The sequence below is a fragment of the Anastrepha obliqua genome, chromosome 3 (assembly GCF_027943255.1).
Source record: "Anastrepha obliqua isolate idAnaObli1 chromosome 3, idAnaObli1_1.0, whole genome shotgun sequence".
Taxonomy (NCBI): domain Eukaryota; kingdom Metazoa; phylum Arthropoda; class Insecta; order Diptera; family Tephritidae; genus Anastrepha; species Anastrepha obliqua.
The window spans coordinates 106,618,056-106,641,884 of NC_072894.1; the positions used below are offsets into that span (position 1 = coordinate 106,618,056).

Consider the following 23,829-nt stretch of genomic DNA (forward strand, 5'->3'; position numbering starts at 1 on the left):
GAGGATGTCATGGAAGCGCCGTCGACATCGACCAGACGACGTGCCACGCAAATGGGTATCAGTCGACGGTCTTTACATCGAATTTTGGTACAAGATTTGAAGATGTTTCCGTACAAAGTCCAGACGGTGCATCAGCTGTTAGCTGCTGACCGCCAATCGCGTCTAACATACGCTCAAGCCATCCTTAATCACCACCAAGAGGAAGATGATTTTTCATCAAAAATAATCATGAGTGATGAGACCCATTTCCTTCTTAGCGGGTACGCAAATAAGCAAAATTTACACTTCTGAGGCACTGAAAATCCGCGTGTAACCCACGAAGAGCCATTACATTCGCTCAAAGTCACTGTATGGTGTGCTGTTTTCACCGGAGGAGTCATCGAACCTTTTTCTTCGAAGACGTCGCGGGCCAAACGGTTACTCTGAATGGTGAGCGCTACAGAGCAATGATCAACGAGTTCTTTTTGCCGCAACTTGATGAATTGGGATTGGGAAACATGTGGTTCCAACAGGACGGTGCAACGGCACATACCGCATGTGCCACAACCGATATGCTGAAGGATGCATTTCCCGGGCGCCTAATCTCCCGATTTGCACTGGCCAGCAAGATGATGAAGAATGATTTGACCGCTCCAGACTTCTTTTTGTGGGGCTTTTTGAAGTCTCGGGTTTATGTCAACAAGCCTCAGACTCTTGCAGCTCTTAAAGATAATATCCGTCAAGCATGTGAGGACCTATCGCCGGAAGTTTTGGCCAAAGTGATGGAAAATGCCATAAAAAGGGCTCAAATGGCAATCAACTGCGGCGGCGGCCATTTACATGACATCATTTTCTCGACTTGATATTTTTACATCACACAATCCACATGAAGAATCAAAGTTTTTCTTTTTTTTTTTAAATTACAGCCAAAAAACATCGCAAGGTTACTTTTGCGCCACCTTGTATAAACATGGATGGACTTGTCCTGTCTTACATCGGGCCGCTCTCTCTCTTCCCTTGAAAAAATGATGTATATTGAGTATGTAGTTTGACAGTAGGCACGCGTGATCTGTAAAGTGAAGAGGTACCTCCAAATTGATCACCCTTTAGTTGGGGTTTCCTTAAGTGAAAAAAACTCATTGGCTTGTCTTGTCCACAGTCATTCTAAACATTTTCCGTATTTTAATTTTCGCTGGGTAGATCGAACCCTGTATTTAGTTTGTGGTATTATCTAAGGGTTAAGCTGCATTCCATTTAATAACAGTCAATTTGTATGACTTTCATGCCTATTTAATTGCCATTAATTGAGTGATTATCCATTTTATTTGCTTAAACAGGCGTATTACTTCTGACCTTCAATTCTAAGTAAAGAAAAAAATTATAATAGAAATTTCGTTGCAAGCGAAGAGTCCCCAGCCAGTATAAATACAGATGTCCTATGAAAAAATTAGAAAATGACAAAATTAAGTTAAAATAAAGTTGCTTTATTTACTAAAACCTTTCTGAAACGATGCAGCCAATACTTTTTAGCTTTATTTTAAATCATTTCTTGAACGCGAATATTAATGCGGTTGTATTTTTCAATTGTTGGAGTGCGCAGGGTAAGTAAAAAGCAGATGGAGCTAGAGTACATTTTTATGTAAATACTTCAAAATTTTTCTGTCATAATGTTTTCTGAAAATGCAATGAATTTCATAGAAGTGTTCCTATGATTCTCTGGTGTGTTCATATAGCTACACTAGAAAAGCAGCTTGGATCCAAGCGTGGCTTACCCTACAACGCCGGTGGGTCATCTGTGTAGTGCGGTGTTGTTTTTTTTTTTTTTATATATTATAAAAATAAAAAATAATAAACATAATTTTAAATGCTACCAGCCTAATTCGATTGCGTATGTCTATACTGATTTCCACGACTTATACGAGTGATTCCGTGCCAAGTGATTCTAGTGCTTTGGACATTGTTGTAAATTTTTTGGAAATTTGGTTCATTTTTAGACGTAAATAAAAAAAAAGTAAGCCGAAAAAATTTACCGAAAGAATATACTTAAAACAAAAAATTTGTTTGAAAAAAAAAAATGTATAGTAAAATACTTAACACCATCTACAAAATTGTGGTCGCGATCATAGAAAGCAGGCTCAAAGATATCGAACGCTCCTTAAGAGACGAACAAGTTGGGTTTCGCCCTCACCGAAGCTGTGTTGACCCTGCCAACACACTTGGGATTATAGTTGATCAATCAGTTGAGTGCCACTCTCGCTCTATAAGTTATTCGTAGACTTTAAGAAGCCGTTTGGCACTATCAAACGAGACGCAATAAGGCTGGCACTGAGTAGAAAGGGAGTTCCCGTCAAGATAATCCGTCTCACCAAAGCCCTCTACGAGAACTTCGAACTGGCAGTGCTTCACAAAGGCGATATCAGCGATAAATTCACTACCAACGCAGACATAAGGCAAGGTTGACCCTTGTCACCCCTTCTCTTCGCCATCGTCCTTAATGACGTCATGAGCCAACTTACCTTGCACAAAAAAGGCATCGTATGGAGTTTCACCAGACATCTTGAGGACCTGAACTTCGCCGATGACATCTGCCTCCTCTCTCACAAACTCTTTGTCATGCAAGCGAAGGCGGACAAAATAGTCGCGCTGGCCCGCACTGCCGGACAAGACCAAGGCTATGACACCACAATAACGCAAGGTAGATATAGGTTGACGGATGCCCAGTGGAATTTGTCGAAAGCTTATGCTACCTTGGGCTTCATCATAACGGCAGAGGGGGGAGCAAATGACGATATCAAATGCAGGCTAAACAAAGCAAGGACGACATTCGGGCGAATGCATACAGTATTGGGGAGTTCACAAATCTCCAGGCGACCTAAACTATGAATATTCGGCTCATGCGTGAAGTCCGTATTGTTGTACGGAAGCGAAATAACAGATTTCTGGAAAGGTTTCCTCTCTTAGGCAGGTGTTATACATGCCTAGTAAGACTTGTGGTAGCATATTTGCGATCTCCTTGAGGACTTCTGCGAGTACTCCATCCGGTCCTGGTACCTTGTTGGAGTTCTTCACTGGTGAATATCGGAGGCTCTTTCACACTCAATGTCTTCTTTGAATACGTGACTAAGGAATAGTTATTTTACGATGTAGTCCATCGCGCTCGAGCTTAGTTCCGGTGTAGGTATCCGGGCTCCCAGTTTCTTCACACCACTCTTTCCACTCTTATTTGCTTCTGCGTCCACAGTGGCTTGCCCGGTTCGTCTGGTTCTGGTGTATTTCCGTCTGAGGCGAAGACAGTCACGTCTCAGCACGGCTATTTCCTCCGTCCACCAATAAACTATAATATTATGCTAAATATAATATGAATAAGAAGAACGAGGAATTGGTAGGAAGCAAATGTCTTGGTTACGTAACATAAGAGGGTGGATAGGATTAAGAACTATTTGGCAGTTGGTTGAAGCAACACGAAGTAGGGACAATTACCAGAATATTATACCTAATATTTTATAGTTTTTTACTAAAAAGTACGTATTGAAATTCGTTTTTCAGCTCAACGCTATCTTTCGCACTTGACCAGCCAGAGGTTATGGTACACACGATTTGTAAATATCGAATCAATCGACTTGTCAGTTGACTTTGAATATCAATATTTGCTGCATAATCGTCAAATTTTGGGGGCATTTCTTGATGTGAACTGCAATAAATCGGAAGAAGTAATGAACACAGTAAGTCTGTAATAATAATAACAATAAATGTATGTAAAGGGTGGTTAAGTTTTAAGGGCCGGTGTTGATTTTGAATAAAATACAATTTTTTTAGAAAATTATTATCATTTTTCTTTATTATGATAATATTGGTATGGTTCAATTACGTGTGCCGCGGCCTAGGGGGCACACCTCCATCCGATGGTTCAAATTTTCGATGACGCTGAGGCATAATTGAAGTATCTCATCCTCTAGCTCTTGAATTGTTGCTGGCTTATCAGCGTACACCTTTTCTTTCAAATAACCCCAAAGAAAGAAGTCCAACGATGTCAAATCACATGATCTTGGCGGCCAATTGACATCGCCGCGACGTGAGATTATTCGGCAATCAAATTTTTTGCGCAAAACAGCCATTGTTTCGTTAGCTGTGTGACAAGTGGCACCGTCCTGTTGAAACCACATATGGTCCACATCCATACCTTCCAATTCGGGCCATAAAAAGTTCGTTATCATCTTTCGATAGCGAAGACTATTCACAGTTACTGCCTGACCGGCCTCATTTTGGCAAAAATACGGCCCAATGATGCAGCCGGCCCATAAACCGCACCAAACAGTCTCTCTTTGTGGGTGCATTGGTTTTTCGGCAATCACTCTTGGACCATCATTCGCCCAAATGCGGCAATTCTGCTTATTGACGAATCCACTGAGGTGAAAATGTGCCTCATCACTGAAGATGATTTTCTTCGAGAATTGGCCATTCACTATTGCCATTTCCTGCCACCATTCTGTCCATTGACGACGCTTGAAATGGTCAAGAGGCTTTAGTTCTTGAGTCAGTTGCACCTTGTAAGCGTGTGCATAATGTTCATCAACGACTCTTCAACCACACTATCGCGAACAGCAGCCATATTTTCTGCAGTACGAGCTGTGCGAGCATGCACTGGTGTTTTCACATCTCCTACAGACCCAGTTTGCTCAAACTTTTGCACAATTTTTCCGATTATACGCACATTTGACGATTAAATTGACCGAAAAAATCACGAATTGCGCGATATGCATTTTGTTTTGAACGCCCGTTTTCATAATAAGCCTGAATAACTTTAACGCGTTGCTCGATTGTGTATCTTTCCATAGTTCAAATTCAATTAGTCTGAAATTGAAAAAATGTCAAATAAAATGCAGAAAAGAACTTAACGTTTAGGTGTGGTTCACATTCAACATCGCCCCTTGAAAGAGTGGATTTGTGCGACGTAACATGATCTTAAATAATATCTTATTTATCTTAATAATTTCCCTGATTCTGACTGGTTAAAAAATCATTAATACCCATAATAAAGAGTAATACAGGGTCCGACACTCGAAGTGTAACCAATTAAAGGGGCCATAAATTTAGTTTGGAAAATTAAAAAAAAAAAAAAAAATAAATAAATAATTGGCGCGTATACTTCTGTTAGGTGTTTGGCCGAGCTCCTCCTCCTATTTGTGGTGTGCGTCTTGATGTTGTTCCACAAATGGAGGGACCTACAGTTTCAAGCCGACTCCGAACGGCAGATATTTTTATGAGGAGCTTTTTCATGGCAGAAATACACTCGGAGGTTTGCCATTGCCTGCCGAGGGGCGATCGCTATTAGAAAAATGTTTTTATTAATTTTGCTTTCACCGAGATTCGAACCAACGACCTCTCAGTGAATTCCGAATGGTCATCACGCACCAACCGATTCGGCTACGGTGGCCGCCTTTGGAAAATTACTTTTATTAAATTCAAAGAAAAAAAAAATGTGAAAATAATACAAAATTAATAATCACTTTACTTTTTCTCGATATGTCCACATTTTGCCTTGACTATGGCCTTGAGACGGTCCATAAACGAAGCGCAAGCTGCCCGAATGAATGGTGTAATATGAACGGCAAAAGGCTCTCTTAGATGACCCAAAGAGAGTAATCCATTGGATTCGCGTCTGGTGAATTTGAGAGCCATTTTATGGACGTTATGAAGCTGGGAACGTTGTTTTTGAGCCATTCTTGGTTCACTCGAGCTTTGTGAGACGGTGCCGAGTCCTGTTGAAACGTCCATGGTCTGCCACCAAAATGTTTGTCTGCCCAAGGCTTCAAAGCAACCTCCAGAATACTTTTCCGATAATATTTTGGATTTTCGCATTTACCTTGCCGCCAGGCTCAAGGAATACAATTGAAGAGCGCCCATCTGAGGTTACAACAACCTAAACCATTACCTGCTGCGGGTGCTGCCTCCTGCTGGCCAATCGATGACTCAAATTCTCGTATGAACGGTCGGTCAAATAAACCCTGTCGTTTTGTGAGTTTACGAATCGCTCAATTTCAAAAATTTTCTCGACACAATGTCCAGAAATTAACCGCTTTCGGCCAAGTGAAGCAACTCCTTCGCTCTCTTAAGTCTGAATTGTCGCTGCTTTCATGTGAGATCATTCGCCTTTTGAATGTTGTAGGGCTTGACTTTGAGATCATTTTTCAGTATGCGGCGGATGCTACGGTCAGACGTTTTCAGTTCTTTCGCCATTTAATTGGAACTTCGTCGAGGATTTCGCTCAAGACACTTCTTCACTTTTTGAACCATTTCCGTTGTAGTCTTTTGATGACCATCTCCATGACGTTTCGCGATGCTACCAGTATCATTGTAACGAGTAATGGTGCGATAAACAAAAACTTTATTCACTTTAAGATGTTCGAGATCACGAACAATCGCTGGGTGTGATTTTATCGCTTGTAAATAATACTCTGAACTGCCGTTTAGCCAGTCGGAGTACCGCATTCCACACTGCAATGGAATCTTCCATTAATGGGGCCTCTTTCATTTCTATGAAAAAACATACAAACCGCGCAAGAAGCTCAATCGGGATGCTACCAGACGAGAGTGGCGAACGGTTATATCACAGACCGACTTTGAATGATATTTAGCGCCGTTCTATTAGGCATTCTTAAACTCTTGCTGTGACAATGCTGTCATTGATTGACTTCTACTCTCCATTCCAGCTCCAATTGTCCTATAAGCTGTGTCTTTGGCCCGCAATGCGAAAAAAATTGTTTTTTCTGGTCTATAAGTTAAGAAACTGTAACAAGATTTAGTAATATTTCTATGGATGATGCCAATGTGAAGTCTTTAGCGTGGTTACAATTGCGTTCGTGGGTCTGTCGACTAATCCGACTGACCTTTAAGATCTGTGTCTATCGGTGAGATTTCCTGCGTGGGGTTTTGTCGAGAAATATAAGTACGATATTCCTGAGCAACTCTTTGAGATCTCTTGTTGAGATGCTGCATAGGTAACGTAGTCCAGTAATCATATGTAATCATCAGTACTTGAGCTTAGAACACTTGGCTAGCCTATATAGGTACATTTCTTTTCTGTTTTTGGTGGGTGAGGTAGGGTACAAAATGCCTTCACACTTACAGCGACCGACGTCTACTGCGTCGAGTTGTTTGCCCACTAAAACTACTCGATCTTCTTCTTCTGGGGAGATTCCCCTACGGAAACTACTTTCTGCGTTACTTTGGGACGGCTCAGAACGACGTCCACCCAATCCACCACGACTTATAGCCAGTTTCATGCTATAGGCTCGCCTTCTTATATCTCTGGAAGAGATTGTGAGGCTTTGCTTTGTCGTACTGCGTCACATTCCAGTTATTCTCGTGTTCAAGTACCTTACCGATCACATTGCTCGTCGCGATATCGCTAATCTGTTTTCTCAGATCAACTCTTTGCACGAGAATCTCAGATCATTTCTTTCTCATAATATGAACTCTAGGTGACGTTAGAGGGGGGATAATAAACGGTTTACTAGAAATGGCTTGTTTACTGGAGCGGCAGTCCTTGGTCGGGAAAAACCCGAGTCATTCTGGTAACGTAGAAGCGGCTGCCATGGGAATGATGAACTCGAGGTCCTACATCTTGGCTAATTCTGAGTTACTAATATCAACTTTATGCCTTCGAAACTAAGAAAATACCCTTACACACAAAACGATTTCTTTTTTCATTCGTTTTCTTACCTAAATTCTTATCAAATAGTATTACAAATCTCTCTGCTCTCTTCTTCCATTTCCAGCTCAGCCGTTGGCACCTCTACAAGGAGCACTACAATTGGCTGCTTTACGATCGTTCAGATGATATGCACAAACTGCAATGCCTTTTCACGAATGCCAATCTCTCCGTAGATGCACAGCTCACCTATGCCACCCTGAGGTCACCACTCCATGACACACCGCCCCACACAAATGTATCCTTCTATACAACGTATGATGTCTACAATAATGGACGCCTTCTGGGTGGCAAACTGAATGTGACCATTGATCGCGAGTATCAATGCAATTGGAAAGTTTGCCATGTAAGCCGTTACCTCTCCGAACTGCATTTGAGACACAAATATGGCAATCGGGATAAGCTGCACGACATAACTATGCGCGTATCCACTGTGGTTAGTAGAGCGCGAGCAAGTTGCGAGATTAGCAAATATTTGTGATCGTTTCGTTTACATTTTAGATCACTAACCGACCGCTTAGCTGGCCTGTGCCTTTATTATTGGCGTACCTTTCCTCAGAGAACAACACTGAAATTGATCCAATATCTCGTTTCGGGTATCAAGTACTGTTAATTTTCAAGGATAGCTTCGGTTGTAAGTAAGTAAGAAATGAGAAGTTAAACAAAAAATTTAAAAGTAATCATGAAAATGGAATATGCATTTATTATTAATTTAACTTTTTCATTCCTCTCGTTTTCAAAAGCATGAATCTCACCTTTTATGATCGCTGGAGCACCAATGAGACGCATGGTGGCACTGTAGGTGACATTGTCACTCAGGCCGCTGACTTTACATCCACTCCCTTTCTCGCTACTGCCTCTCGTCTCAAGCATCTTTCGGTTATCGCCGAAACTGGCGCTTTTCGCTCGCTCTGTCTCTTTCGTACGCCGCGCAGCGGCAGCATGCGAGGTGATGCCTTTCTACAACCATTCAACAGCTCTGTTTGGCTTGTTTTCAGTATTCTCTTGGCGATTCTCGCGATTTTTCTTTGGCGTGCTTTCGCTGTGGAAATGCGCAACTTTAGACGTCGTTTGCCCTATGAGCCTTCTCTGCTTGCCACCTTCCTATTGGCCTTCGGCTCGGCTTGTTATCAGGGTAGCAATATTGTACCATTTTCGATGGGTGGACGTATGGCCTATTTTACACTATACTTTGCTACCTTCATAATGTATAACTATTATACATCAATTTTGCTTTCAACGCTGCTGGGCACACCGGTGAAGTCAGACATTAGAACGTTGGGTCAGTTGGCTGATAGTTCCCTGGAGGTTGGACTACAACCATTGCCTTACACTTATGTGTACTTGAATGTGGGTAGTTAGTTGTGCTCTCTGCGCAACTCTCTCGAATAATAATAATATTGCTTAATTCCTCTTTCCTCTTTAGGCATCTCAACTACCCGAAGTACGTCGATTTGTGCATCGTAAAATTGAGGCAAAGCGACATCCCGAAAATGTTTGGATGCCCATGGAAGAGGGTGTTTTACGTGTGCGTGATGAACCCGGTTTTGTTTTCGTTCTTGAAACATCGCAGGGTTATTCATTTTTGGAACGAAACTTCTTACCCCACGAGATTTGTGATCTAAACGAGGTTATGTTGCGTCCAGACAAAAGTCTATACACCCAATTGCACAAAAACTCAACCTACAAGGAGTTGACACGCTTGAGGTATCGCTTTGGGAATCATTCGTTTGGTTCGAATAACAAATTTTAAATTTCCTCTTTAAGAGCCGTTCGCATTATAGAGACAGGCGTTTGGCGCAAACATCGTCGCTATTGGGCTAAGGACAAACTCAATTGTGTACCCAGCAATTATCTCTTTGCTGTTGGCATGGAGTACACGGCACCGCTATTTCTGATGTTACTTTTCTCATTTGTTTTGTGTTTACTGCTTTTGGGAGTGGAGCTGCTCATTGAACGTCTGCTGGAACACCGGTGTCGCCATGTCACAGAGATTTGGAGGAGTATTTTGGCGGAGGACGTAATGTCTAATTGAAGAGGAAAATGAGAAAGATGCACAAGTGGTTGTTGAGAAGTTGTATGAAGATAGAAATTATGTGCATAAATTACGTAGAAAAACTCTAAAATTTATTGAATTAAAATGCAGTCTAAGGGTACTTGGTTTATATACATACAGTTTATTAAATATGTAAAAAAAGCACAAAGTGTCATAATTTTTCTTGAATAAATAGTGAAAGTGTACGCACAGACTTCAGTAAATAGATATGGTTTTCGAAAACACCACTGCAAAGAAAAAATAAATTATAAAATTAAGAGTGCGCAGATGAAAGTTATTAATGCAAAAGAAAAAATAAATAATAAAATTAAAAGAGGATGCAGCTGAAAGTTATCAATGCAGGAATATCAGAAATTAGGACAGAGCACAAACCATTTTTTTTGTCTAAAACATTTCTCATTTAGAGCAACAAGACCAAAAATAAACTTAGCCATATATACCTCAGAAAAAGGCTCTTTAGGTACTGCTCCGTCTCAAGAAAGCCGTGAAGCGCCGCACATTTCTTAACGAGAAGGCTGACTTACGAGGGGGGTTCGACAAGCACCCGTGTTTGAAATGAATACACCATTTTTTCCAAACTTCTTTTTATTTCTTAACATTTTTCACCTCTTTTAGACAGATACATTTCTCCCAACGCTCCGGTCGTTTTTTAACCCCTTCAAAAACTTTAATTTTTTGAACTCTCCAAAATACGTCTCTGTCTCGATTATGACTTCCTCCCGCGAGCCATTTCTTTATGTTAGGGTACAGGAAAAAGTCGCAGAGAGCTGGATCGGGTGAATACGAGGGTGCGACAGCAATAGGTACATAATGCAATTTTAGCAGCTTGACGGCTACAACTTCGGATGCATGTGCTGGTGCGTTATCGTGGGGACACAGTATCTTCTTTTTCGCCAAATGCGGCCGTGTCTCCTTAAATTTTTTGTGAAAGTGGTCCAATAACTCACTTTAGTATTTTCCAATGATCGTTCTTCCTTTTTCTACAAGTCCATGAGGATGACACGATTCGCGTCCCAAAAAATTCATCGCCATGACCTTTACGGCCGATGGAACTGTCTTCGCTTTCTTTGGAGCAGATGCACCTTGAGAAATCCATTGCTTGGGTTACTGCTTAGTTGCTAGTTTCATCAACTGGGACAAATCGGCGCAAAAATTCCTTCGGTTCACGCTTAAATTTCTTCAAATACCGCATCGAAGTTAACAGCCGCATCCACTTGTTGTCCACCGTGAGCAATCGCGTAAAATATCTTATGTTGTAAAATATTAATTGCGTTCCGCTCGACACAGCTATGGCCTTCGTTACTTCGCGCACTTTCGTTTGTCGATCAACAAGAATCATGTCTTAGACTTTTTGAATGATTTCCACGGTAACAACGTCTGCCGGACGTCTTGGTCGCTCCTCATCAAAAACTGATTTTTGCCCACGTTTAAATTCGTTGAACCAACATCTAACCGTGGTCATAGATAACGAAGCGTCCCCATAGACAACATCCAACTTTGCCTTTATCTCTTCACATTTTTCTTTAGCCTTAGCTCAATGATTTCCTTTATAATAGGGTACTGCCATTATAATAGGTACGCAGACACATGAGTTCTAGATAAAGAATAGACGATTTACCACCTTGTGTGCCACTTTCCTATTCTATTCAGACAAAGACCCACACTTTAGGTAGATAGTTTTTTAATGAGTTAGAAGATCTCAGCACTGTATGAATCATAGATCTTCTAAAATTCTTGGAAAGTTCAAATGGATTTTAAGGAAATCGAAACAAATTATTCATACGGAGGAGTCGACAAGGTTCATGAATAAATGGGTGCAACGGTATATCGAAGTAAAAACCTTGACGTCTTCCCCGGACAAAGCCAGATCAGAAGATCTCTGATTTGTGTGCGACAAACCCGAACTTATCCTTGCATGAAGCTGCAGCAGTTTTAAGAAAAAGTGATGTAGCCAAAGACACGATTCGTGGACATTTGTGTGCACAAGACCTCAAATTCCAGAAGAGGACAATGAAAAATCGCTGTTTCCGCTATTATACATTAAAAAAAAAGACTTTGCATGGGCTAAAGCGAATTCAGAATGGAATTGGGCAAACGTAATATTCCCGGATGAATTTTTCCTTCGGGAGAACAGTTGCATACGTCAGTCTTGATGTACTGTTAAAAAACGACAACCACAATCAACTGTTAAGCATCCAATTAAAGCTAATGTTTGGAACTGCTGGCCAATAGGCAATAAAAATTCTACCATAAAGGTCGGCGGTTTACAGGAGGTTTCAATACCGGGACGTTTCCCTGTAAGAACAAATATGGCGATCTGGTGAGTGATATCCAAAGCGTACTTAAATTATGGAGGGAACACTTCTCGAACTTGTTTAATAGTAACAGCTGCGCATGTCACAGAGAATGTGAAGATCCTGATACACCGATCGTTGACGAAGGAATTGACGTTCCGCTACCCGACCATAACGAGGTGAGAATAGCAATAACGCGGCTAAAGAACAACAAAGCTGCGGTCGCCGACGGACTGCCGGCTGAGCTATGTAAACAAGGCGGAGAGATTTCAGACAGGGTGACTCTCAGTAGTGTGACGTCTTTAACCTGATGCTGACCAAGACCTCATAAGCCTTAACGAACCGCGCTATTAGTTCTGCCTTTTTCAAACTGGATAAAGGAGCAAAGCGAATGGATCTGGCGGACAAAACGAAGTACCTCCTGGCATCAAACAAACAGTCGGCGCAGTCGTGTATCGGCACCCACAATACTCTTGGCAGTTAAGATGTGGAGGTTGTAAAGACTTCGTTTATTTAGGAACCAGCATTAACAACTATAACAATGTCAGCCTTGAAATCCAACGAAGAATCTCTATTGCTAACAAGTGCTACTTTGGACCAAGTAGGCAATTGAGTAGTAAAGTCCTCTTTCGAGGAACAAAACTAACATTGTAAAGGCTCTCATCATGCCCGTCCTAACGTATGGCGCAGAAACGTGGACGATGATAACATCCGATGAAGCGATGCTTGGAGTATTTGAGAAAAAGATTCTGCGTAAGATTTTTGGACCTTTGCACGTTGGCAACGGCGAATATGGCAGGCGTCGGAACAGTGAGCTTTGGGACGATATAGACATAGCGCGGCGAATAAAGATCTAGCGGCTACGTTGGCTGGGTAATGCCGTCCGAATGGATACAAATTCTCCGGCTCTGAAAGTATGCAATGCGGTACCAGCTGGTGGTAGCAGAGGAAGAGGAAGGCCTCTTCTGCGTTGGAAAGAACAGCTGGAGAAGGGCTTGGCTTCACTTGGTGTGTCCAACGGGCGCCGGTTAGCGCGAGAAATAAACGACTGGCGCGCTATGTTAAGCTCGACCAAAATCGCGTAAGCGGTTATCGCGCCAATTAAGAATAAGAAGTATTACGATACAGTTAGGTTCTTGCTGGGCTAATATTTGTATTCACCGCTGATTATTTACCGCTTTATAAAAATAAAAATAATTTTAAGAGAGGACGCATAAACAGTTATTTAATATAGTTATTTACATTACAGTTTATGGTGATGGCTGTATTTTTTATTGCATATTTTTATTGAAGTTTGTTTGAATCGAGCTGGCCAAATAGTTTCTCAGTGTGTGTATGTTGACAAAGAAAATAATAAAAAGCATATATTTGTTGTATATATCTATGTATATATAAGAATAAAATGTGCTCACTCATTTACCTCAATCTGCAATTTAGTTTCTTTTCTTTCCCACAAAAAAATTTAAATTTTTAATGCAAAGTGCATGTAGAATTACGCCACAAGACCACTGAACCAGTTTAGTTTTCTGTTGATTAAATTACCATTAATTCTGGCTTTATTTTTGTTTTTATTTTTATTGTTATTTACATTTAACCGACTTCAAAAATAAAGAAGTTATCATATCCGTAAGATTTTTTGTTTTGAATATTATATTTTAATAGCTTTAAATTTATGGAAATTAATACACCTAAAAATAATTCTAAATATAGCATTTTTCATAAAGGCCTTCGCCACATTAAAAAAAGGTTCAAACCACGATTTTTCTTTTTGAACGTCTACCATTTTGTCAAATTTGATATTTTTTTAAGATCGTAGTTCTCGTGATAACGGCATTCATACTGAACAGGAACCTTTTTGTCATTTTGATTTCAGACACCTGTGAGTCCCGGAATCCGTGTCGCCAACGACATACCTTTGTTTGAAAGACCAGTTTTTGAAGGATAATAACTTTTTGAACAAACCTCGTATGGCAAAAAAATATTTATATTTTTTAACAATAGATCAAAAAATGAAATACTAAAAACAAAAGTAAAAAATCTTTTTTCATTACTGTTGTACACGCTTTTAAAGAAAGAACATCATTTCAAATGAGGCGAGAGCCTTAAGAGTGTTCGCACATTAAAATTAAGTAACACGAACAGTTTAAGAGGTGTCGATAATGTGTTTTTTTTTTGTTTCCCAGTGATTCCGCGTAGTCCCACATCAAATAGCAGAGCAACGTTAAGTCACACGACCTTGGTAGGTAGCAGTTGCCACGCGAAAAGCTTTATGATCGCTCTGGAAGCCCCAGGATATCAACAACCGATGAAAATTTTTAGAAAGCGAAGAAAATTGTTATGGAGAATAGTCGAATCACAATTAGAGAAATTGCTGACGATATCCCATATAGGTTGGCTCATGCCATGCAATATTTTCGGAAATTTCGGGGATAAAGCATGATTTTAAAAATTCTTTCACCATTCAAAAGCTACATTATCCACGAGTAACATGGATTATATTTTATTTTGGAAAAAAATAGGGTTCCGTAAGATATTTGGATTTTTCGGACACAAACTGAAAAAAATCTTATATTGTAATCTATACTCTATACTAATATTATAAAGAGGAAAACTTTGTTTGTTTGTAATGAATAGGCTCAAAAACTACTGGACCGATTTTAAAAATTCTTTCAGCATTCGAAAGCTACATCATCCACGAGTAACATGGATTATATTTTATTTTGGAAATAGGGCTCGAGATATAGGTCAAAACGTGGATCCGGGTAACCTTCGGATGTGTATGTACAATATGGGTATCAAATGGAAGCTGTTGGTGAATGCTTTAGTCCAGAGTACTTTTCATGCCGCTCCGTGACTAGGGTCTCGAGATAGAGACCAAAACGTGGACCCTAGAATGTGTTTGTACAATATGGATATCAAATTGAAGCTGTTGAAGCCCCAGGATATCAACAACCGATGAAAATCTTTAGAAAGCGAAGAAAATTGTTATGGAGAATAGTCGAATCACAATTAGAGAAATTGCTGACGACATCCGCATATAGGTTGGCTCATGCCATGTAATCTTTTCGGAAATTTCGGGGATAAAGCATGTGGCAGCGATTGCTGAATTTTGACCAAAAACAAAGTTGCATGCGCATCGTTCAGGAATTGTTGAATGACGTCAACGATAATCCAGATTCGCTTAAAAGTGTCAAAACTGGTGACGAATTATGGGTATATGGTCATGACATCGAAACAAAAGCCCAATCATCCGAATGGACTAGTCCATAAGAGTCAAGACCAAAAAAAACACGCCAAGTTTGATAAAATATCAAGGTTTGGTCACTGTTTTCTTGGATTACCATGGCGTAGCGTATCAGGAGTTCTTACCATAAGTTTTTACGGTTAATAAGGAGTATCACCTTAAAGTTATGTGCCGTTTGCGTAAAGCAATACGAAAAACACGCCCGGAGATGTGGAAAAAAAATGCATGGCTTTTGCATGATGATAATGCAGCTGCTCACTCATCCTTGCTTGTGAGAGATTATTTGCCTCATCTCCCGTATTCACTAAATTTGACCCGCTACGACTTTTTCCGGTTCCCAAGATTGGAGTGACTCATGAAAGGACGTCATTTTGCGACGATTGTAGAGATAAAAACCGAATCGCTGAGTGAGCTCAAGGACATACCAAAAGTGCATATCAAAACTGCTTCGAGGATTGGAAAAAAACTGGCACAAGTGTATTATATCTGAGAGGGACTACTTTGAAGGGGATAAAATAGAAATTGATGAATAAATAAATATTTTTTGAGAAAAATTAAAATTCACCTTAGATTTGAACACGCCTACCAGTTAGAGTTAGATTTGACAGTTGCAACTTTGCCTAGTTGACCGCTGTACACTGACACTTTTGACAAAATGATGCGGTAGCACTAATTGGATGCTTGGGGAATCATCCCTTCAACGAGCACTGACAAAGTTCGAGCGCACCTCTTAAAAAATCCTATACAAAAATAGTAAATCGGATTGTGACCAAAGAGAAAATATTAAAAAAAAATTTTTTTTGAAGCCGACATAATTTTTTCCCCAAAAAGGGTTTCATTTACTCTCACTTTCTTGGCCGTGTGGTGGTGCTGTAATGTAGTTTGTGAATTGTAAATGTATTTACAGAGCAGAGACACCCGAATACATTTGAACTTGAATTTGCATTTGCATTGCCAAGTACCTGCAGTCCTGCAAGCTGGTAAGGATTTAAATGTGCTGAAAACGATATCCCTACGAGTGGCGGCATCAAAAGGTGAATGTGTGGGAAAGATAAAAGTAAAAATGCAGATTTGTTATGTGTTGTGCGGGGTGTATGCGGCGCTGTTGTTGAGGGTGCCGAAAAGTGAAAATCGTTGCAGCTATGCGTCAACCTGCCTAAAGGGGTTTTCGTAAAGGGCGAATGGAAGGATAAGCAGCATTTGATGTGCATAAAATTTTCTTTTTATTGGGTTTTTTTGTTTTGGGAAAGTTGGTGGTAGTATTTTTAAGTGTTTTTAAGATACTTTTTATGCTAAGCAAATGCGCTTAAATGCGAGTATATGAATTAAATTGTTATTGAAGAGCATTTAAAAAAAGGAAAGGTAAAACCGAGGGTGTTAAAAAAGTTGTATGGATGTTAATAATAAATAAATGCGCATATTAAATTTTTTTTTCAAATGAAAAAGTCAGCATTTCAAGTCATTTAGTGCTTCTCGGTTGGCTTTGTTGTAAAAAAATTCATAATCTGTAAAATGCTAATCCATCAAACTGTTATGTGGCATAAAAGCGTATTTGTCATTCACTCTAATACCGTTAGTGGAAAATGGCAGCGCCATAGAGTTATTTCATATATTTTGATTAATTTGCTTTTATCATTTCGCGAATTTCATGCAAACTATAATTAGTTGCCAACGGCAAATACAACAGGACTACGCGGAATTGCAACAATAAAAACAAAATAGCAGACGCAAAGCCAGAAAAAAGGGAGAAGGGGGAGAAAACGAATTACTGCCTATTTATGGACTAAAATAAAATTACTTATATATACAGTAATGAACATAAGTAGTGGCACAGCCAGGTACTTCCACTTTAACATTATTTTTTTTTCAATTATGAAGTGATTTTTAATCACAAAAAGGAACTTATCTCATTTTTTATCTGTTATATTTAATTGACACTCATTATAAAAGGGCCGCCGTAGCCGAATGGGTTGGTGCGCGACTACCATTCGGAATTCACAGAGAGAACGTCGGTTCGAATCTCGGTGAAAACACCAAAATTAAGAGAAACATTTTTCTAATAGCGGTCGCCCCTCGGCAGGCAATGACAAACCTCCGAGTGTATTTCTGCCACGAAAAAGCTCCTCACAAAAACATCTGCCGTTCGGAGTCGGCTTGAAACTTAGGTCCCTCCATTTGTGGAACAACATCAAGGCGCACACCACAAATACGAGGAGGAGCTCGGCCAAACACCCAAAAAGGTAGTAAGCGCCCATTATATATATATCTATACTAATATTATAAAGAGGAAAACTTTGTTTGTTTGTTTGGTTGTAATGAATAGGCTCAAAAACTACTGGACCGATTTTAAAAACTCTTTCACCATTCGAAAGCTACATCATCTACGAGTAACATTTAGTTATATTTTATTTTGGAAATAGGGCTCGAGACATAGGTCAAAACGTGGACCCGGGTAACCTTTGGTTGTGTATGTACAATATGGGTATCAAATGGAAGCTGTTGGTGAATGCTTTAGTCCAGAGTATTTTTCATGCCGCTCCGTGACTGGGGTCTCGAGATATAGGTCAAAACGTGGACCCGGGTAACCTTTGGTTGTGTATGTACAATATGGGTATCAAATGAAAGCTGTTGATAAGTGCTTTAATACGGGGTAATTTTCATACCTATTGATGACTAGGGTCTCGAAATATATGCCAAAACGTGGACCCGCCGTGTCTTTGCACCGAATTAAACCAAACTTACGCACATTGTTAAGTAAGTATTGAAAATAGGTTTCGTAAAGTTTGGTTGTAATTCGGAGCACTGGCAACGGGTACAGCGTTCTTTTGAACCAGCCATAATGTCGCTTACTTTTTTAACGCTTGGGGCGGAACTGAACTGTCAAATTGACAGTGTGAGTTACAATGTGTCAATATTTCTTTCTGATTTGGATGCCATAAGGAAAAAACGTAAGTGCAACATGTAAAAATTGTTTGTGCATTTTTTTGGAGTGGATTTTGGAACAGTGAATAATTTCTTACGAAATTTGAGAATTTAATGTGAAATCCGAATGAAATTATGTGTTCGTGCTCCAATGCTTAATAAAACATATAAATTGAAACGAAAAATTCATGGATGATCAGGAAAAAAGACGATTAGTTATTCATATGCGTTGATTTGAAATTTAAAAACAATCTTTTTTTTTCCTGATTTTCAATTTATATTTTATATTTACTCAAAAACAAATAGAAAAACAAAAAATATTGTTTATGCCAAAGCGCTTGAATAAAGAATAAAGAAATAAATAATATGAAAATCATATATTTTCTGTTCTAAACCATATCTATTCTATTTTAGTCTGCACAGCGAAGGGGGCCGGGTTTGCTAGTATAATTATAAAAGGAAAAAAGTACTTACTTCTGTGTCAGAAAAAAAGAACCGCGATTATTCATGAAGTATAAAAGATATATATTTTTGAATTTGTTTTACATGAAAGTATGTACAAAAGTACGAATAGTAATTACTCTATAAGCCGTGCAGTCTTCATCGTTGTCAAGTATAGCCTGGCATCTTCTTCATGCTGTGAACCAGCTTTTCTACGTAGCTGGTCGACAAAGAAGACTAAATTTTACGAACTTGACGTACGACTTGTTTTAACTCATGGACTGGACTTCCGGCAAGACACGTTTTCATAGTTCCCCACACATTTTCAATGGGGTCGGCGTCTGGGGCCTGAGAAAGCCAGTTCAATACTGGGACGCCATTTTCTTGTTTTGTTGTTTCTTAATGTGTTTTTCTGAAAGCACTGGTTTTGATGATGCGGGACGGTAGAATATGTTCACCTCCTTCAGTCGACGTTCGATGGTGTTGATACTCACATCTATTCTCTTCTTAGCAAGAATTGTGTGTGCTTACTGTAGTCGCAAAGAAAGGTCCCGCTTAAAAAGTTGGACGATCACTTTATACCTACTGCCTTTTTGTCGTCACTCCCTTCAAGCCCCGCTCGGAAAAGTCATCAACATTTTTGTACACCTTATACCGCTGATTTCACATCAAAATAACCTTTTTTGATTTTGTAATCACTTTCGCAGCCGCGGCGTAAGACAATTTCGGCCCTTTCGAATGCGTGCATAAAAATGCCGCCTCAAAACGCTTCGCGTCCTTCTCACACAGTTTTGTTTGGTTGCGTTAAAGGGAAAGTTTCAAACGACACTAACCTGAGTTAGTATTGGCATCGTAGCCTTTGAATGGGACTATTACGCAGCAAAAAAGCAAATCGAAATATGTCTTGAAGTAACAAGAAAAAAACCGGTTCTTTTCTTCTGACACGCATAAAATGGGTATAGTCACGCTGTAAATAACCATTAAAGAAGTTGATAACGAGGATGTGGTAATAAATTGGGGCGGAAGCTCTAGTTGGATTCTGGATGAATCACCAATTTAGCCAACCAACCGAAAGCTTATTGTCTAGCAAAAATAGTGTAGATTCAAATCTTAAACGTCATAAAAAGATTAAAGGGTAAGGAGTAGTCAGAATTTTCAAAAATTGAGTTTTTCTTACATTTTCTTAAAGCATAATTTTTTAAAAATATTGTGTGAATCCGACAAATACTTTTCGAGTTATTCAACAATTACCAAAGGGCGCTCGGGCGTTTCGGAGCGTTCGCGGGCAAGTAACTGGATGCTGCGCGTATGAAAGTGGCAGATAACACTGGAGAAGGTAGTATTTTACGTAAGCAGCAGCAAATCGATATTTCGGAAACTGCTATGATGGCTGAAGAACTATTATATGGCCCAGAAATAGATGACATAGTGTAAGTAATTACATAATTCGTAAACTTTACATAAATCGATAGCAAAAATTTAAATGCTTTTTCCTTAAAGGGGCCTCTTATCAGTCGGCTTCAAAAAATCGATTTTTTTTTACTGCAATCGATAGATATATTATAGGAGAATATGCCCTCAAAATTTTATAGCAGAATTTTAAGTGATTTGGGAGTTACAGCCCTGTACAGGCCGTCTCTCGTGTGAGTATACTGTTTACCTTCTGAAAACTTTGAAACACGTTTTCTTAAAACATGTTTTTGAAAATGGCGTGTAAGATTAAAAAAAAACGACGAAAGTTATCGTTTCCAAACCGATAATCTATATAAAGCTAATTAAAATGCGTAACTAATTAACTAACAAAATACAAAAAAAAAATCATTTTTTAATGTTATTTACCACCACAAAAAGCGAAAAAATCACTTTTTTTCAATAATTAACTGTGGTTTCACTTTTTCATATTTTTATACAAGAGTAGTCTATTATATACGGGAAGACCTTCTGAATAAGACAATATTTTTCTTTTGTGTTTCAGGTGAAAACTACGACCGCCATCTTTTTACTAACGCGCAACGAGAAGCTGTGCGATATCACTCATGTTTCCGCCATTTTGTTTTTTTGTTTATATTAAAAAATTGTTTATTACTCTTCAATCATACCTTCCAATAAATACAAAAGATTATTCGTGTGGTTCGTTTTTTTCGCCTCGAAAAAAATTGAGAAAAACACCTTTTTTAAAAGCCTGACTGATAAGAGGCCCCCCTTAAAACTATGTTTTTTGATCACTGTAGCGTAAAAACTGCTTGGTAGATTTCAATAAAATTTATACTGCTTTTAAAAAACATAAAAACTCCGTGCCTGATCGAACGATTTTTTTTCAAAAATTTCAATTTTTTTTAACAATTAATTGTCGAGTTTTTTCACGAAAATCAAAAAAATATTTCCTGAGGCCGTCATATTGTTAATTTTGAAAAAACGATTGGATCAGGCACAAGATTACCTATTAATAAAACTAATTTCTCTCGTCTAATTGATTTTAGCTGAATCTTCAAGGACTTGTCACCGCAACGAGCTCCACGCAAACAGCGATAACTTTTACAATTATTAATTTTTTGTTTTTGAAATTTTGCTGAAGTCAAGTTGAAACGTAATGCATTTGTGCTATGTTTTTATTTGTGTAAAATAAAGCAATTGATTAGCAAATTGAAATTATTGAAAAACATCATTTTTTGGGGCTCTGACTACCCCTATCCCCTTGAGAAAATTCCACAAACTTTGCCTAGAAGAATTTTTGAAATACAGTTTTATAAGTTGTTGAATTTTAGTATAACAAAGTGCAAGTTTTAGGTTGCTGCAAAAAAGCGTTGCTTGTTTATAATTTTTATCCTTGACGGCGTTGAAATTTTTCTCCATATAAAAAATGTCGTGCATTTTCATATTCAAGTTGCCTATAATTGGAATTTGTAATATCGACCAATTTAATAAGAGCAATTTAAAAACTTCAAATCTACGAGTATGAACAGAAATTATAAAAAATATATGATATTTTTATTTTTATTGTATATTTTATTATCTATAATATAAAAATGAAACGCTAAATGTGTTGGTAAGCGCATAACTCAACAACGCATGGGCCAATCTTATCAATTATTTTTTTAAAATGTTCCTTGGAGTCCAAGGGTGGTTTTTACGGCGAGAAAAATTCGAAAAATTTTCGGGATAATCCTAAAACAGTCCTTTTCTATTACCCATACAAATATTTTCTAACTAAATGTAGAGTTAATTTGAACTTTATTGCTATTCAATAAAGTTCATATTAAATTACATTCACTCATTGTTGTCTAAACAATGTAGGTGCGTTCCTAAAGTCGAAGAGTCAATTTGAGCTTTATTGTCGCTGCACAAAGTTCAAATTCAATCAAATGTACATATGTGTGTGCGTGTTCGCGTTGGACGATCTAATGCGTTCACACAAAAGTGATAATATCGAGAATCCGACCAAATTGAAAAGTCAAAAAATGTAATGCTGATGAACTCAATGCATGCTTAAAGTCATCCAATTTGTGAAAACATGTCAAGGTATTACGCTTACGCAAGAATATGCGTGTCGAGGTGCAAAATGACCAATCTGAAGACATATTCTCTAAACAACTCATTGACATTGGTAATGGTGAATTTCCTATAGACACCTTGACTGGTTGCATTAACTTTCCTCAAAGTTTTTGTCAGTTAACTCGATCAAGAAGATGATATTCAAAAGGTGTTTCCAGATGCTGCTCAAAATTACAGAAACCAAAAAACATAGATGTAAATGAATTCAATTTCAAAATTCAATAACAAATTACAGACGAATTGAGGATATATAAATCAGTTGATTCGGCTACAAACCAAGATGATGTCGTCAACTATCCGCCTGAATTTTTGAACGTGCTGGATTTACCAGGATTGCCACCTCACAATCTTCAATTAAAGGTTGGATCGGTAGTTATAATGTTGAGAAATATCAACCAACCGCGTCTTTGCAACGGCACATGGTTAGCGATAAAAAATTATTGAACAACGTGATAGAAGTAACTGTAGATATGATAGAAGCCAATACTTTCAAAAGTGTTTAAAAAAATATTGTTCGACCGACTAGAACCAATTTTGACAGCAAAAAAAGTGGTACCAAGCCATCAATTCGGATTTAGACGGCAACACTCAACAGTCCAACAAATCCACAGGGTTGCTAACAAAATACTTAACGATATGAATGACAAAAAATATGGTGTAGCTTAGGGCGGGTCGATTTAAAAATCGCTCATTGCTCTGTGAAAATCGTATTCTAGGGATCAAAATAAGAAACTTTGCCGAAAGAACCATACCTCTAAAACGAATTCTGACGTTGGGCGATTTTTTTGCCTCCCCACAAATCGACCCGGCCTAGTGTAGCTGTATACCTGGACATTGCAAAAGCCTTTGATAAAGTTTGGCATAAAGGACTTTTGCATAAGCTCAAACGAATCTTTCCACAAAACTACTATGAACTTTTGAAGAGCTACATAAATGATCGAAAATTTTATATAAGATATGAAGACGAATATTCCAATATTCTACCAATCTCAGCTGGAGTACCGCAAGGCAGTGTATTAGGCCCTCTTTTATATCTAATATACCCCGCAGATGTGCCAACTCCGACAACAGATAATGCAATGATAGCAACGTTCGCGGATGATACTGTATTAATGGCATAAAACAATGACGAAAACTGGCGACCTTTACACTTCAAAAATTAGTAAACAATTCAGTAAATTGGTTTGAAGAATGGGGTATAGAAGTTAATAAAGACAAATAGTTTATATACAAACAAAAAGACATCAAAATATAATCTTACCTTAAAAAAACAACAAAATAAAAATCTGCCCAGCAGCAAAATATTTTGGAACAACTATTGACGAAAAACTAACATGGAAGCAGCATATCATTAACAAACGAATTCAAATCAAGAATAAGTACCGGCAATTAAGTTGGCAAATCGCACGAACATCAAAACTATCACTTTATAATAAGGTGACTATATACAAAACAATTATTACTCCTATCTGGTAATACGGAATAAAAATATGGGGAACGGCAAAAAATACAAATCTTCAGCTTATACAGCGAACACAATCCGAAATATTACGAAATATAACAAATGCTGGTTGGTTTATTTCCAATGAAGCCATACATCGGGACTTAAATGTAGACACAATCCACGAAA

The 23,829-nt window shown here is 38.6% G+C and overlaps 1 protein-coding gene across 1 annotated transcript; it reads left to right on the forward strand.

Moving 5' to 3' along the window:
* The first annotated feature begins 1,489 nt into the window (after positions 1–1,489).
* On the forward strand, positions 1,490–9,725 carry LOC129241870 (ionotropic receptor 75a-like). The gene is made up of 7 exons (XM_054878414.1): positions 1,490–1,580; positions 3,526–3,701; positions 7,758–8,126; positions 8,192–8,328; positions 8,434–9,040; positions 9,117–9,397; positions 9,458–9,725. Exons 1-7 carry the CDS (start codon positions 1,490–1,492, stop codon positions 9,723–9,725), a joined length of 1,929 nt encoding a protein of 642 aa, XP_054734389.1.
* The last annotated feature ends 14,104 nt before the right edge of the window (positions 9,726–23,829 follow it).